The sequence below is a fragment of the Papio anubis genome, chromosome 8 (genome assembly GCF_008728515.1).
Source record: "Papio anubis isolate 15944 chromosome 8, Panubis1.0, whole genome shotgun sequence".
Taxonomy (NCBI): domain Eukaryota; kingdom Metazoa; phylum Chordata; class Mammalia; order Primates; family Cercopithecidae; genus Papio; species Papio anubis.
The window spans coordinates 56,375,415-56,393,424 of NC_044983.1; the positions used below are offsets into that span (position 1 = coordinate 56,375,415).

The window sequence follows — 18,010 nt, forward strand, 5'->3', positions numbered from 1 at the left end:
TTTTGTTATGCTTTAGCAAAGAACCTGGCTGCATTGTGCTCCTGCCCTAGGGACCCGTGGAACTTGGAACTTGAGAATGATGATTTCAGGTGTCTAGCAGAAAAATTTTCAAGCGACAAAGCATTCAGGATGCGACCTGGCTGCTTCTAATAGCCTGTCTTATATGTGTGAGCAGAGAAGTGACCTGAAACTAGAACTTAGACTTGAAAGGGAAGTATAGCATAAAGGTGATAAATTTGTAGACTGGCCACGTGGTAGAAAAGAAAAGCCCATTTCAGAGGAGAAACTCAGATAGGCTGCAGAAATTTGCATAAGTAAAAAGGAACCAAATGCTAATAGCCATGACAATGGGGGAAGGCATTTATCAGAGACTTCACAGGAGCCCCTACCTCACAGGCCCAGAGGCCTAGGAAGGAGGAATGGCTTTGTAGGTCAGGGCCAGGGTCAGGACCCAACCACCCTGCACAGCCTCGGGACACTACTCCCTGCATCCCAGTCACTTTAGTTCCAGCTGTGGCTCAGAGGGGCCCAGGTACAGTTCAGGTCACTGTTTCAGAGGGTGCTAGCCACAAGCCTTGGTGGCTTCCATGTGGTGGGAAGCCTGTGGGTGCACAGAGTCCAAGAGTTGAGGCTTGGGAACCTCTGCCTAGATTTCAGAGAATGTATGGAAAACCTTGAATGTTCAGGCAGAAGCCTGCTGCAGGGGTGGAGCCCTCACAGAGAACCTCTTCTAGGGCAGTGCAGAGGGAAAATGTAGGCTTGGTGCTCCACATAGAGTCCCCACTGGGGCACCACCTAGTGGAGCCATGAGAAGATGACCACGTCCTCCAGACCCCACAATGGTAGATACACCAACAGTTTGCACCCATCGCTTGGAAAAGCCACAGGCACTCAGTGCCAGCCAGTGAGAGCAGCAGTGGGGTCTGAACCCTGCAAAGCCACAGTGGTGGAGCTGCCCAAGGCCTTAGGAACACACCCCTCACACCACTGTGCCCTGGACGTAGGACATGGAGTCAAAAGATCATTTTGGAGCTCTAAGATTTGGTGACTGCCCTTCTGGGTTTGAACTTGTATAGCACCTGTATGTAGCCCCTTTCTTTTGGCCAATTTTTCTTTTTTGGAATGGGAGTATTTACCCAATGCCTGTGTCCCCATTGTATCTTGAAAGTAACTAGCTGTTTATTTTACAGGCTCATAGGCAAAAGGGACTAATACATATATATATAATGCTTCGTTTCAAGCTGGGGGTGGTGGCTCACGCTTATAATCCCAGCACTTTGGGAAGCCAAGGCAGGCAGATCACCTGAGGTCCGGAGTTCAAGACCAGCTTGACCAATATGGCGAAACCCCATCTCTACTAAAAATGCAAAAATTAGCCAGGCGTGGTTGCTTGTGCCTGTAGTCCCAGCTACTCAGGAGGCTGAGACAGGAGAATTACGTGAACCAGGGAGGTGGAAGTTGCAGTGAGCTCAAATCGCACCACTGCACTCCAGCCTGGGCGACAGAGATTCCGTCTTAGAAAACAAACAAACAAACAAAATGCTTCATTTCAGTGACGCCCTGAGCTGGGAAGGAGTAAAGACTCATAGGTGAAAGAAACTAATACATGTATATAAAACGCTTCGTTTCAGTGATGCCCTGAGCAAGGAGAAAGTAAAGACTAGGAAGTACTAATCTTTGGAGCTGCCTCTGACCTGCAAATCCTGCAGTGAATACTCTTAAATGTTTTAGTATCTGTCCAGATGATATTGGTACCCAGATCCTTTAATTATACCTCTGATATTCCAACTGTTTTGCTCTTACCTGGATTTATGCTGCCTATCTTGAACTAGTATCTTAAATGTAAAATGGCACCCAAGGCAACACTTTGAAGTTTATTTCCAAAGAGCATAAAAATAAAATGCCCTAGTCTTCCTAAACTAGGTATTACTTAGAGGGAAGAATTTCTTAAGACAGGATCATAGAGAGAATACTATCATATACTACATTCATAACACTAATATATAACCACATAGATATTTATTGTATACACAAATAATACTTGGGAAATCTGGATTTTAAAAAGTCAGCAAATTTTTCTAACAGTTGCCCAAGCTATACCTGGGCTCTACTGAGCTGCAGCTGGAGCTGGAATGGCTAGGATACACAAGCGGTGTCCTGAAGCAACACAGGGTGGTGGGGCCCTGGCCTGACCTACAAAACTATTCTTCCCTCTTAGGCCTCCAGGCCTGTGATGGGAAGAGCTCCTGTAAAGTCTCTGAAATGCCTAAAATTGGAATCTGTGGGGGATGCATAACACCTCTTAACATACCATGGACTGATGTCTGTGTTATTTTGCTTACTCTCTTATTTCATGGTCACATATATTTTGTGGTGGGTGCATGGAGACTACTTTTTTTTTAAGCTAAACTAAGAATGCCTCATAAGATTTTTCTTTTTTTCAGGTCAGTTGTCTTTTTTATTTATTTATTTATTTTTTAAGATTTTTTTTTTGTAGAGACAGTGTCTCTCTATATTGCCCAGGCTTGTCTCAAACTCTTTGGTTCAAGCAATTCTCCCACCTCAGCCTCCCAAAGTGCTGGGATTATGGCATGAGCCACCATGCCCAGCCTACCTAAGTCAGTTGTCTTTTTGACCAGAGCGTCACAAAGTATTAATGTACATACAGATCACCTAAGAATTCTGTTAAAATGCAGATTCTGCTTCAGTAGATCTGTGCTGTGGCCTGGGAGCTTGCATTTGTAACCAGCCCTCAACTAATGTAGATCCTGCTGATCCAGGGGTCACACTCTGAGGAGATACAGAAGCTGTAGAGGAATCCAGTCTGTTCTGTCACAGAAGAATCAGGTGGAGTGCTGTCTCCTCCCATTTTCTCAGAGATGTTATTGCTTCAAGCCATCTCATTATCTTCACCCTTTCCTTCTCTATTGATTCTTGGCTCCCAGCATGTAATTAAGTTTCAGCCATCTTATAAAATACTTTCACTCCATTTCTCCTGAATGTTTTTCCTTCTGGCTTCTATTAAGAGCTGTCTCCATTTCCTTGTTCTTTTTCACACTTCTCTTCATAGTCTGACTTCTTCCACCATGGCCAGAGTCATCCTGGTCTTCCTAAAAGCCACACGTAACAAATACTTTTCTGGGTTTGTTTGGTTTTTATTTTTACTTTTAGAAAAAGTTTATTATAAAAAAGTAATTGCATGAAAGAAAACTTGCAAAATAGATAATAAGTAAAAGAATAATAAAAACATATTCATAATACGTAAAGGCTAGAAGAAAATGTAACAGCAATGACTGTATAGGCACTCAAAAAGCAAGAATTATAGCTTTTTTTTCCTTCTGCTTTTCTGTTTTTAGCTTAAACAGTCCTTTGGGAATATTTGATACTTTTGACTACTCTTCAGTAAACTTTCTTAGCTCCATGACACCATTTTCTCTCTCTCGCTTCCTCCCCCTTCCCCCCTCTCTCTCTCTCTCTCTCTCCCTCTGTCCCTCTGTCCCTCTACCCCTACCCCCACCTCACTGGCCTTCCCCAGATATTCTTTACCAGTTCTTTTTTCCACTTTGAGATATCACCTAAGTCTGTTACTTCAGGTACCCTTTTAGGCTGTATGTTCAGCTCCACCCTGACAGCTGCTGCCTAGACAGTTGTGCTGAGTGATCTTCACACCTTTCCAATTTAACACATCCAACTGAACTGACAGCCCTTCGCTATTCTAGTCTGCAAATCTTCTGTATTCTATAGTGTTCTTTCTCTTACCCCTTCACATTGATTTATTCAGTTAATACGTATCACTTTTCACCTGTTATTGTTTCTTCCTATTAAATTGTCCTCTGTCATAATTGTATCCTAATTGGACTTCCTGTCTTCATTTTTCAGTCCTTTTACCCTGTGACCTCTGGGATCTTGTTAAAAATGAAGATTGAATGTCTCTCTCCAATTTTATTAACCATGCAGTGGTTCCCCACAGCTTCAGCATCAAACTCCTTAGCTTGGCATACAGGATGCTTTGATTGCCAACCCTTCACACCATATGCTCTCCATAGTAAACTAAGAGTCGATCAGTTTTACAGTGTTCTCTCTCCTCCACAAAAAAGTATTCTGTGCACTTGAAATGCCCTTCCTTCCGACTTGATCCTCCAAGGGTATGGTCAAGTCTGATCCCTTCTCTGGAGTGTGTTCCATGACACCAGCGTGTCTTCCTTCCACCACCAGCCACCACACACAGCATCTGAATTGACAGACTTTTTCTTCTACTCATTCCTGTGTCATCCTGGGCATGAATTCACCTTGGCATGATATCATTGCACTTGTTTGTCATGTCAGCCCACCATAAGGATTGAGTTCTTTAAAGACACAGACTCTTGTCATTTCTGCAACCCCCACATGTTAGATAACAAAAGTTTGGATGAGTAAGTATATATTTGCTTCAACGATGTTCTTCTTCCTTTAGTCTTTCATTCTGATTATGCTTTGGTCCCATTTGTGACATGTAGGTGGAATTCTGTCCTAAACCTTATCTTTGCCCAAGCATTTTAAAACATGAGATTTTAGAAACTCCAGATGAGGCTGGGCATGGTAGCTCACACCTATACTCTCAGCACTTAGGGAGGCCAAGGTGGGCAGATCACTTGAGGCCGGGAGTTTGAGACCAGCCTGGCCCGCATGGCAAAACCCCGTCTCTACAAAAAAATAAAAAATTAGCCAGGCATGGTGGGACACGCCTGCTGTCCTCCCAGCTATGAGGTAGGAGGATCACTTGAGCCCAGGAGGGAAAGGCTTCAGTGAACTGAGATCATGCCCCTGCACTCCAGCTGGCGCAACAAAGGGAGACCCTGTGTCTCCAAAAAAAAAAAATCCAGATGAGCAAATTGGCCTCTAATCAGGTGCTTCTTCCTTCAGTAGCTGCCTGGAATCTTTGTGGGTTGAAAAGGCCTTTTCAGATGGAGAGATGTTAATGTCATAATGGCAAGCCAGGTAAACCCCCACCCTTCCCAGAAGCCTTATGCTTATGCTGCTGAAGTACTAGATGCCATCAAGACAATAGCTGAAAATACAACCAGCTAACCCTAAGACAGGTTGCAGTAACCCACCAAGCCACCTAAATTGACAGGATAGATGAATTTTAATGTCCAGAGAGAACACGTGACTTACTAAGACATTAGTAACTAGGAAGACTACCAATTTCAAGGCCCCTTGCTAATACTTGCATTCTGTCTCAGTACTTGAAAGTCTGTAGACTTCATTTGCATTGAGGGACCATCTTGTCTTGGGCTTTGTTGTAAGTGGTGGAATGAGTATTTTTATATAGCTGTAATGAGGTTGTAAACTGAAGGCTTTGTTGCACCCTTAAACCGATTCTGAGTGTTAAGCTCATGAATGCGTACCACAGGACTTCACTGGAAATCTGACCTGGCCTTCCTCAGCAGTTTTCCAGTATCCCTTGAGGATAGCTTAGTTTAATAAATATTTACCACTCTCTTCCACATTTTGGTAGACTTGGCTGACTGGCATCAGCTTCTTCACCTCTAATTTGGCCATCATCCCCGGAACTTCATAGATGATCCAAACTCTGACTTTGAAAGTTGCATCTATTTTCTGTACTTCTAAACCAGGGTGGCTAAACATTACCCAAGAAAATTATGCTAATAAATGCATGTCATACACTTACACACTCACATATTTCTGTAGCTTATATCCCCATATAGGTGCACAATTACATAGATTGCCATCTACCAAGACTTTCCCATGTGTACAACGTATTAGAATTCCACATGTCTAAAAGACATTTTTCATTCCTTCCTTGAAAACTGATTTCCTTCCTTTTTAATTTATCTCAATTCATGGTATACCCTTTTATCTCATCACTTAAACCAAAAGCGGAGTCATCCATAAACATATCACCATTTTACCCTGTCACTTACCAAGTCCTGTTAATTTCTTCACAACGGATATTAGGTTTGAGCTGTGCCATGCATTCTCGTTGCCACCATCTGAATTGGTCAGGCCCTCATTTCTTTCTTGGATTATTGCTCTGGACTCCTCAGTCTCCCTGTGGCCAGCGTCGCCCCCTTGTGATTCATTCTCCAAACTCCTCTCATTTTGCCTGCTCTTTTTACCTTTTCAGGGTTCCTCTGCCTATAGGGCCACATCTCAAACTTTGTCTCACATTCCTGGCTATCCCCAGCTTCCAACAGAATTGAACTTAAAATCTTCTCCTCTGTCCAGAATGCCCTTCTTCCCCTCAATTTTCCTAATGAATGAGTTGGAGTTTACCTTTCAGGCCTTCCCTTGAAGGACTTTCCTCTCTCAGAAGTGGTCACGCCACCTTACTCATCTAAGCAACTGAAGGTTTTTCTTCTATGTTCCCGTATTGGATTCATATCTATCCTATATACCACATCCTTGAGATTTAAGGTATTCATACTTACCTGAGTGTCCTCAGTGCCTGGTACAAATCAAGCACTCAGTAAATGCTTATTAAATGGAAGAACTAAATTGCTAAGGAATCAAACATTTTTACGTTACCTCTGACAGAAAGTAGGAACAGGAAATTCTTTTTTTTAATTGAAGATATTTTAATATTTACTTTTGAATATAGATAAGCATTCTAAGAATAACTTGGAGTGAAATTTTTCTTCATGAGCTAAGTTTAAGTCCATCACTTGAATTACAAAATGTTAATCGTTAGTTTAGTATACTCAGTACTGAAGAGTAAAATGCTGCAATAATTATGATTTTTAAAACTATTAAGTTTACATAGAAAACCAATTACTCATCTGCATTGCTCAGCTTTTGCTATATTATGCTGCAGCAACAAACCCTAAAATAAACAACTATTTTTTTTTTTGAGTTCCGGGATACATGTGCTGAACATACAGGTTTGTTACATAGGTATGCATGTGCCATGATGGTTTGCTGCACCTATCAACCCGTCATCTAGATTTTAAGCCCCGCATGCATTAGGTATTTGTCCTAATGCTCTCTCTCCTCTTTTCTTCAACCTCCCGACAGGTCCCGGTGTGTGATGTTCCCCTCCCTGTGTCCATGTGTTCTCATTGTGTAACTCCCACTTGTGAGTGAGAACATGTGGTATTTGGTTTTCTAGGAACAGCAAATTCTTAAATGCCATATTCCCCAAACCTTTCTAATCAAATAGTTCTAGTTGCTTCCCCTCTTTATTTCCCTGCTAAAATTAAGATGTGTTTAGGCTCCCTACTTTCCTTTAGTTAACATTGATACTAGTGATATTAATTTTTGTAAAGGGTAGGAAAGAGACAAAAGATGTAAATAATACAAATTTTATATACTTCCAAAAATAATCCTAGAAATCCAATATAATTTCTAGCTAAAAGGATTTTAAAGGATATAGGAAGTGTGTGCTTTTTATGTTCAATTTTAACTGCAACATAAAACAAATGAAAATTCCTTTGACTTGTATTAAAGATAACTGATTATAATAAAGCAAAGATATATGTAGTGAGAAGAATATTAGATTCTAATCCTGCTTCTGCTATAATTTTGTGTGGTCTTGGGCAAGTCGTTTCTCCTTTTGCCGCTCAGTCATGTCTACAAAATGAGAAAATTATAGATTGTAGATTTAGCAATGGCCCTTTTCCTTCTAGTGAAACACAAAGAAACTGTATGAGAGAAGTAACAGCACAACAGCTCTACTTTGGAACTAGTGATGCTATAGAAAAAGGTGGGGAAGAGGCAGAGGTTCTCCCTCCACAGGGCTGTCCCTACTCCCATCTCATTCCAAAAGGTGGCCCCTGCAGAATTGCCTTGAAATACGATTTAAAAGCCACTATTGGATGATGTGTGAGTTTTTCTTCACTGACCCTAAATCAGATAGAATCACAGAATTTGAAGAAGTCACAGAATTTGAAGAAGTTTCTTATTTAAACTCCCTAATATGAAATTCTAGTCTGCTGTCCTTTTCACCGGATTCTCCTATTTTTGCCCAATATCTAAGTCTTATTAAATTTATTTTGGGGGGCTCAGTGTGTACATTATATGTTGCCAATTCACTTTTTTAAGGTTTAGCTCTATTTAATCAAGATACTTGAATTGACTGTAGAGCATTGATCACCATTTCTCTCCTTAAATCTGTAGTGTCTGCAGGGCACATACACATTTAGCACCCGTACTCCCTTCTCCTGTTGTTCCCCATGTGTCTTTGCATCCAAACGTTCATGCCAACAGCTGACACACCTATTGAGTGCTTACTACATGTCAAGCATGGTTTTCAATGCTTTACATTAACCCTTCTAACAATCCTATGAAGTAGGCTACATTTATCTTTCCTTTATTAGGATCACTTACCTTTAATACAAGTCAAAGGAATTTTCATTTGTTTTGTTTATGTTGCAGTTGTAATTGAACATAACAAAAAGCACATACTTCCCACATTATCATCCTCATTTTACAGAGAGGCTAAGCACTGGTTCCAGAGCAACACAGCTGGTAAGAAGTGGCACTGGGGTTTGGTCCTGGAGAGCCTGGTTCTAGAGCTCTCAGTAATTCTGCTCATTTTAAAGGTCTAACTTCATCCCACAACTATAGATTTTCTTGAAAGCAAAAGAAAGTTAACATTAGTTTTCTTATTTGTTTACATACTTAGAATTTCTTTTAAGAAATAATGAAAACCTTCATAAATCAGTATAGTGACTGTCCCATAGTAAGTACTTAGTATATATTATTATTAACTTAGGCAAATGGATACCTGTAATGTTCATAGCATTGACTTTTAGCAGTTGAGAAGAAAATTAAACCACATTTTAGTTACCTCATATTTCTCAGTTCTAAGAACTAAAAGTCACTTGTTTACAAGATACCCTGCTATGTAGCATCTGTTCAAGATAATTAAACTGTCCAAAATACTGGTCTTAACCTAATTTTTGTCTTGCCACCAGGTGGCAGCATGTTACGTAAGGAAGTAATTTAAATATTCTGTTGAAGCCCATTTATTTTCAATATTTTGCCTTAAAAACTGTCCAACCATAATAAAAATAAAATGGTATCTTATGTTCTCCTTTGCCTCCATTCTCTCCAGTCTATTTTAAAGGTCCTGTTAGCACAATATCCATGAGACCTGCCTTAATCCTGCCCTGCATTCTCCTATCAGTGCAGAAAGTTTTTTTCTTCCATCTTTATGGAGATCTGAGCCGTTGGGCTTAGAATTCTGCCAACTAAATGGTTTTATTCCTACCTAAATGGTTCCTGTTGTTCAGCAACAATAGTTCTCCTCATCTTTGTATCTTCCATGGTACCTACAGAAGTTCTGAATATGTAGCAACAATTTTTTTCTTAATAGAGACAGGGGTCTTAACTACATTGTCCAGGCTGGTCTCAAACTCCCAACCTCAAGCAGTCTTCTTGCCTAGGCCTTCCAGAGTGCTGGGATTACAGGTGTGAGCCTGGCCAGTGACAGCAGTTTAATAGGTGCCCTTGGCTAAATGTCAGTGATATGCAAGATACACATTAACATGTGTATTTACTGAATGTTTATTTGAATTACAACACATTTATAGCCCTTTGTGGTTACGTTTGTTTCAACTGTGCTATTGAAGTCCCTGAAATTTTGCCATAAGTTTAGGTATTATCAGTATCATTCAGATTAAATGCTGCCAAACACTGAAAGATTAGTGTTTGAGGTGGAAAGCAAGAGAATGAATGGCTAATGAAGAAAAGGAAGGTAAAGGACTGAACGTGCCAGTTAAAGCCTGGGGAAAATGAAGGGCTAGTGATAAAATGAGAGAGGCAGGCTTCTGATACTGCAACAGAGCACCTGCCACATGGGGAAGCAGGAGGAGCACGAAATTCAGTTGGCTGCAGAGAAATCTGTTTACACTTCATAATCGTGGATCTGCCTAGACATTGTTTGTTTCATGGTGCAAACAATGAAATCATTGAAACAAATGAAGTCATTTGACATCAGTTCGTCAACAAATATTTTTTCCTATTCTAAAACCTACTAGTTTTGCCTCCTGCTTGTCCCTTAATGAAGTCTTAAAAGAACTTGCCCCCAAAGAGATGCACATAAGCAAAAAGAAACCAGCAATTTCATGTAAGCCTACCTTACCCTGTAGGTATTTCCTTGCTAAGGGTAATTGAGTTTAACAAAGGCAGTTTAAGTACCTATGCTATTTTAGGTATTGTGCCAGAGATTCAAAACTACAATATGTTGAATATCTATAGATAAGGTATTTTTAAGGGAATAGCTTAACCATTCAAATTAAACTAATTCTGTGAAGAACATTAGTACTGCCTTGAGGTATTTACCAAGCAATACTTAAAATGTATTTTTGTACTTTATATATATATATGGAATGCAGTGATCTGAAGATGGATTAGAAACATCCATACCTTAAAAAGTTTTTATTTGGGATTGATATTTAATGAATACAGTGAAATGATCAATTTTTAAAAATCCCAGCCAATGTATTGTATACATATATATTTCTCATCTTTTTGGAAATGTTTTGCATCTTAAGTGGAGGAGATTTTGTCTGTGATACCCAAGGCTCTTACCTTAGAACTTTTATTTGACCTCATAAGCCTTGATAGTATTTGGTTAATGTTCATTATATTTAGGAACTCAGCAGTTTCAAAGTCCATAGCCACGTATTTTATTGTTTGTATGTTTGTGCAAAGCCTAGTGTTATTACAAATAGCCACATACTTTTAAAACAGGTATATTAATGTCTACATTTGTCAGGCTGGGTTTCAAACACCAAGGACTCATTAAAATTAGTCATTAATCACTTAGTAATATATATTAAATATTAATGTTTGTCATGAAGTATGTAAAACCCATTTGTATTGTATCCTCTATAATATGCTTAGGAGGTAGAAAATATTTGATTTTACTGTCTGTAATGTGTAATCAGAGATTGAACGACCAAGTAATGTAGCATTATCCAAAGATTATTTGTTACTATTTGTTATATTTCAGTTATAATGAAGTTAATTGCATGCCTTTCAGATAAAAAATACTGTATGTACATCCTCAGTTCATCTGGTACAACTATGCTTAAAAGTGCTTAATAAAGTATTCATTACTATTTAGGTAATAAAATTAGTAGTGACTTATGAAATTTTATATAGCATCACTTTCTTAAGCCCGTTTTTAAAGTGATTTATTACCAGATGGGCAAAAATGCAATTTTTATGTAAATTGACACATTTAATAATAACTTTTGTAGTATAAAAGTGCTTGTTTGTATGAAGTATAACTCACTTATGGGGCCTTGTAGTTCTATGTAATGTTGTAGTGAAATGTGCACATGTGGATGCTCCTGGAAGCACCTCCAGCCCTGTGAATTTATGTATCTGTTGACTTCAGTATTTAGTTAGCTTGATTTCTAAAGCCATCACAGTAATTGACGTGTTATTGGAAATAAAGTTAAGTTTTTCCTTATTTATAGGGATAACCTCAATTTTGAAGAATGTGAATCAATTCATACTTGGCTGAAAGCCAGTTCCCTCTTCAGTTTAGCTCCAGCACATACATGAAAAGCGCACTTGCATCCTAAGTGCCTTGTGAATCTGTAGTGATTAATTCTTCTCATTATTTTGCTGCAAATTCTCATGACCCTCTGTGATGATTCGATCAGCCACTTAGAGTTTATGCATATTCATATCTCTGTGCTCCTGCCGCAGACGTTCAAATCTCCTTCACTGACTGGTGTGTGCTTGGTGCAGTAATTGAGCTGCAGTAGATTGATTACTCTGGGGAGCTGTAAGGCCTTTAAAGGTGAAAACATATCAGTCCTGTTAATTAGGAAACAAAAGCTCTGATGGCAAGTTCAGCAGTCAAATGTTTCCAGTGTAGAAAAGATGAAAGGTATGATTTGTTCCTCTCCATGAATCCTGTTTACTTTTTAAACTTTGAATTAGGTCTGTATCAGTGGTAATGGAGTATAGCTTTCTTTTGTGAATTTTTATAGAATGCTAATTGAAGAGGACTTTACTATATTGATTGGTACTGTTATCTGTGATCTGTCAAATCTGATAGTTTAGAGCCTATTCAGAGTTTGTATATGCCTTCTATAGCATTGGTAATATTTATATAGAATTTCTAAATATTTTACATAGAGAATGCTTGTGTATAAATTTTGGTATTTATAGGCTTAATTTGATCTACAGTATTCCAACACTAGTTTTTTATTTTGACAATTTAATGGCAAAGAAGTTGAGCTGCCTTTTATCTCTTTATCAGAAGCATCCTTTAATTTTGCTCTCTTAAACTATATACTAAATAATATATTATCATGGCAAAAAAGGCCCTGTGTGGAACTGTATTCTCCAAAAGTAAGCTAGTTTTTACATGGAGGATTATGCAGTTTACATATGTGTTTTTCTCTATGTGCTGTTCTCATATTCCAGTATTCTTTTTTCCTCTCATGGTCATGATGTTTTATTTTGAGATATAATTCACATACCATAAAATTGATCCTTTTAAAATATACAATTCATAAGCTGGGTGTGGCAGCACACACCTGTGTCCCAGCTACTCAGGAGGCTGAAGCAGGAGGATCTCTTTAACTGGGAGGTGGAGGTTACAGTGAGCCGAGATCACGTCACTGCACTCCATCCTAGGTGACAGAGTGAGACTCTGTCTCAAAAATAAATAAATAAATAAATAAATAAATAAACAAACAATTCCATGGTTTTTAGTCTAGTCACAAAGTTATGCAACTATCACCACTATCTAATACCAGAACATTTTAGTTACCCCAAAAAGAAACCTCATACTCATTAGCATTCTCTCCCCATTTTCCCTTCCATCTAGCTTCTGGCAACCAGTAATCTACTTTCTGTCTCCATGGATTTGCCTATTCTAGACATTTCATATAAATGGAGTTGTAGTATTGTTGCCTTTTGTGTCTGCCTTCTTTCATTTAGCACAGTTTTTCAAGGTTCATCCACATTGTAGCATGAATCAGTACTTCATTCCTTTTTATGGCCAAATAATATTCTAATTGAATATCCCAATTTTTTTTTTATTGACTAATGAACATTTCTGTTGTTTGCACTTGTTGGTTATTGTGAATAATGCTGTTTGTAATTCTAATTAGCATGTGCATACATCCTTTGTTCTTAATCTTAGGGGGAAGGCTTTCAGCCTTCATTTTTGAATATGATGTTAGGTATAGTTTTTCTTAGATGCCATTCTTTAGATCAGGTTGAGGAGTTCCCTTCTATTTCTAGTTGAGTTTATCATGAAATGTTGGATTTTGTCAAATGCTTTCTCTGTATCTATTGATGATCATGTGGGCTTGTTCTTTATTAATATAATGTATTACATTGATTGTTCTTTATTAATATGTTATATTAATATGATCTTTATTTGTTCTTTATGAATATGTATTACATCAACTGACTTTCATATGTTGAACATTATGATATTCTATAGAGCATATATAATGTTATTTTATTGCTTTGGTTTTATATAATATGAACCAATTTCTCTATATTTCAGGCATTTATTAATACAGCAAAAGAAATTTATGAAAAAATTCAAGAAGGAGTCTTTGACATTAATAATGAGGTATATACATATAAATATTGTTGGTCAATATTAATTTAGAATTCACTTCATTGTTTTATATTTTTTTTAATCCTAAAATCAATCATGATAATCAGTTAACACCATTGGTTTACAATCATCCAACTGAAAAATTGGTATATGTGGTATAGTAGTTAAATATGTTCTAGTAGAACAACAGTTTATCTATGGAAATGGATTAAAGTAAGTGACCCTATCCATTCATTGCAAGCAATGCAAAATAATATAAATCCCCCAAAGAGAAAAGAAAATCCACTTTTATCCACATGACCATATGGTGTCATCTGCTTTGGGAATAATGTTCTGGTATATAAATGCATGTACTATGTACTAATGCAAGATGCTTTCTGTTATCTGGTATGAAAGAGGGAAATACCAAATTTGGAAATTACTCCCAATATAGTATAGCATGTTTTCAGGAGACTAAATTAATATATATATCTGTGTGTGTGTGTGTGTGTGTGTGTGTGTGTGTGTGTGTGTGTGTATAATTGGCATTTGGCATAGGGTTTTTTGTAATGTTATTTTCATACTGTTTTGGTCAACATTATTAGGATAAAATGTAAAGCTTTGAAGCATCTATTTCAGTGTTCACCAAAGATCATCACTTGACCCACATCCCCACTCTGCATTTATCTGTATTTATTTCAAAATGTTTATGTGGATGTAGCATAATTATTTTCACATAAATATTTTTGCCATTCTGTATTAAGATTTCTGGCTTCTGAAGGAAAAGCCCTGGTTTCTCCCCAGTTGCACTTAGAAAAGCATTGTGTTAGAAAGCCATTATGTATGTCTGTCTCATCCTACACATTAATGAGGCTCTCTGTTACTTCAGTAGTCTCTGCTAAAACAAACAGCAGTTTGCCTAAGGTTTCCAAAAAGTACATGATTTTTTCATTGTTTAATTTGGAGTAATATAGTTTCTCAATCCTATCTTCTGCGCTTATATGATAGTACTTCTTGAGTTAGTTTAAAGGTGACACCATTCAGAGACTAATGCCATATAAATTGAACAGTAATTGGGCCTCTATCTGAAAGAGTACATTCATTGTTTCTGTCTGGTTTCATATAGTAGCTGACTGCTTTACTGTGCCTTATGCAGCTTTGATTGTAATGTGCTGTCAGGAGCCAACAGGCCGTGCTATTTATTTGGCCTAATGCCAAGGCTGACTCCTTGACTCCTCAAGAAGTTGCTACCAGCCCAGAGGGGGCAAAACCAATGAGCCATAGGGCATGCTTTTTATTAAAGAGGAGTCAAAAGAGCGAAAAGAAACCACATCAGCTGCTGTCAATACTGAGCTAGTGCCAGAAACCCCAAGGCTACTACTGTTGCAGAACAACTGCCAAGCACTATAAATCTGAGATTTACTGTGACGTAAAGTTTCCTTAAGAGCTTAATTTCTGAAGCTACTGTATTACTTTTCTCAAAGTGTTGTATTTTTAGGTAAAATCCACTTGAGGGAATGAGGGTTAAGACATAAGTGTGAGTTTGATGAATGAAAGAACTACTCTGTGTGTGGGTTCTTGGCAAGCTGCCATGTCTTTGGGGATCATAGAAATTATTGATGACACAGAACACTCATATGCCCTTAGCCTGTACAGCTGATTCAACATGGAACAGAAACACTGTCTAGTGAAAAGATTTTACCTTGTATTAAAGCAGCATGGACTTTGGATATTTTTATGCTTTAAAGATTACTTGCAATAATTATTTTAAACGATTTCTGCATTACGAGAATTTCCTGAAAAGCAGCATTATCCAATATCTGTTTACCCCGAACCTGGTATGATAAAGAATTACTTTCAGGAACATTTCCACAGTGTTTTTAAAAGGAAGGAACAGCCCTTAAGAGAGATTGTTTTAATTGTTGCTAAAATCTACTTACTGTATTTTTCTCAGTTGTTTGATAAAATTGTATTATAAAGAATTAAATGAGTTTTTTAAGAATCTAGTTAAACTGTATCGCTGGTTGTGTCTGGTCATATTTATTGTTCTGTTCTCTTTTATTTCAGGCAAATGGCATTAAAATTGGCCCTCAGCATGCTGCTACTAATGCAACACATGCAGGCAATCAGGGAGGACAGCAGGCTGGGGGCGGCTGCTGTTGAGTCTGTTTTTACTGTCTAGCTGCCCAACGGGGCCTACTCACTTATTCTTTCACCCCCTCTCCTCCTGCTCAGCTGAGACATGAAACTATTTGAAATGGCTTTATGTCACAGAAGACTTTAATCCTTCAAATTCTTGTATAACTTTGAATAAATGGTTAATGTTCACTTAAAAGACAGATTTTGGAGATTGTATTCATATCTATTTGCATTTGATTTCTAGGTCAATTGATGTGATTATTTTTGTTAAATGTTGTCTTGTGCCCTTAACTACGAACTGAATTGTATTAAACACTACAAAGTCATCTTGAGTATTTTAAATCGGTTTGTGTAGTTAGGTTTCCCAACACCTGTGGTTACCTAATGTTTAATATTATAGAACTGTCCTCAAAAACTTTGTCAATTTTCAAGGCTATAAGGAACAGAAGGACTCTTTTAATTCTGTATTTATCATTTACTTTCTGTATATATAGTTTAATAACCTGCTTGGGTGTAATTTGCCAAGCTTGAATTCTTTAATGCATTTGCATAAATTCTATACTGTTTAGAGCTTAAAGCTACAGAAGCATTGTTAGGAATTGCTTGGACACTGAATTTTAAACTTTTTGACATTGTTAACAAGCATGTTCATCTTTTCTTGTCACTAGTCCAAGAGAAATATGCTTAATGTATATTACTAAAGGCTTTGTATATGTTAACCTGTTTTAATGCCAAAAGTTTGCTTTGTCCACAATTTCCTTAAGACCTCTTCAGAAAAGGATTTGTTTGCCTTAACGAATATTGTTGGAGAAAAACACAGTATAATGAGTGAAAAGGGCAGAAGCAAGAAATTCCTACATCTTAGCGACTCCAAGAAGAATGAGTATCCACATTTCGATGGCACATTATGAGGACTTTAATCTTTCCTTAAACACAATAATGTTTTCTTTTTTCTTTTATTCACATGATTTCTAAGTATATTTTTCATGCAGGACAGTTTTTCAACCTTGATGTACAGTGACTGTGTAAAATTTTTCTTTCGGTGGCAACCTCTATAATCTTTAAATATGGTAAGCATCTTGTCTGTTTTGAAGGGGATATGACAATAAATCTATCAGATGGAAAAATACTGTTACAAAGTAGAAAAGCTTTAGTAATTTACTCAGTGTGGTGGTTTTATCCTTTTTTTCTTTTTCTCCCTTGGTCTATAATGAAATTGTTATAGCAGTGCAAAATAAAATCCTATGTATAAAAGTGTTCTTTTTTTTTTATTATGACCACCTCTTTTTTAATGTATTTTTAGTCCCCTTACAGCTTTTACATGTGTTGAAGCATGTTTTTTAAAAGGGTCAGAATGTTTTAACACTCAACCCTTTTTAAAAATTTTGCTAAAATGTGACAAATCTCACTATATTGAAATTCTTTTTGTTGATGGTGTAAGCAATATAAGCAAGTGTTTTCTACTCTTGAACCAGCACAAAAGCACTTATGCCTGAAAAAAATCATAAAGAAGTTCTAATTCTGAAACTACTTTCATTTCACTCACGGCCTTCAACTTTCTACAGGTCTTCCCTGAAGATTCAGCAATACTCTGTTAAAAGTTTGACAGTACTCCTGTGGGAAATCACCAAATGCTATCATAGTTTTGTTTTAACTATCTCCTTGAGGGCAGAGGGAAAGGTGAGAGAAAATCTATTTTGGTGGGTATTTGTAGTACAGCCTTTTTCTTTCAAGTGGCCATATCAAATACACTGGTCTTACTAATCACTCTCTTTACCAATGAGTAGAAAAAGTTAAGGCAGCTAGGACAGGTTCTGCTCTATACCAAGAAGAGAATGATTCTTTGGAAATTGTTATTTTTAAGCTTCTGTTAACTTTTCCGGAAGTTTAATGTGTTTCTTTTCCATGCTTTCTCCCCTAATTCTTTTATTTGAAGAAGAGAAATTAATGACAAAAACAACAAACCAGGACATGTATTTTAATACCCTAAGGAAAAGTAGAACCCTCAAATATAACTCCTCCCACAACCACCCTAATGTGCCTCAGTCTGGGGCAGCAGGTGGACTTCTCAATAGTTCATTTCCACATTCTCTACAAATCGCATCTACCATTAAGGAATATGTTATGAATCCTTTCTGTTAATTGAGAAAGCAGTGTTATTGTCTATGATTTCCACTCTTTGCTCATTTTATTATCCCTGTCAAATAATGTAATATTGGTACCTGCAGTTGAATTTGTAATACTGTAATTGAATTTTTAGTTGATCTTTGATCAACTTTTATAGCATCTATGGACATAGAAAATCAGTCACTGAAAAAATAAACACAGCTTTCAGTGTCTCACTCAACA

General features: G+C 37.4%; 1 protein-coding gene across 2 annotated transcripts in view; it reads left to right on the forward strand.

Annotated features, from left to right (window-relative positions):
• The window catches only part of RAB2A (RAB2A, member RAS oncogene family), a 102,354-nt gene extending 85,436 nt beyond the window's left edge, over positions 1–16,918 (forward strand). The window contains exons 7-8 of one of the 2 annotated variants that reach the window (XM_003902796.4): positions 13,487–13,555; positions 15,590–16,918. In XM_003902796.4, the coding sequence (XP_003902845.1) occupies positions 13,487–13,555; positions 15,590–15,685 (165 nt within the window). In that variant the 3' untranslated portion in view covers positions 15,686–16,918. Of the gene's footprint in view, positions 1–11,664; positions 12,862–13,486; positions 13,556–15,589 lie in introns of those variants that run through there. The other variant, XM_021942358.2, reaches the window with a different exon arrangement.
• Positions 16,919–18,010: the final 1,092 nt, after the last annotated feature.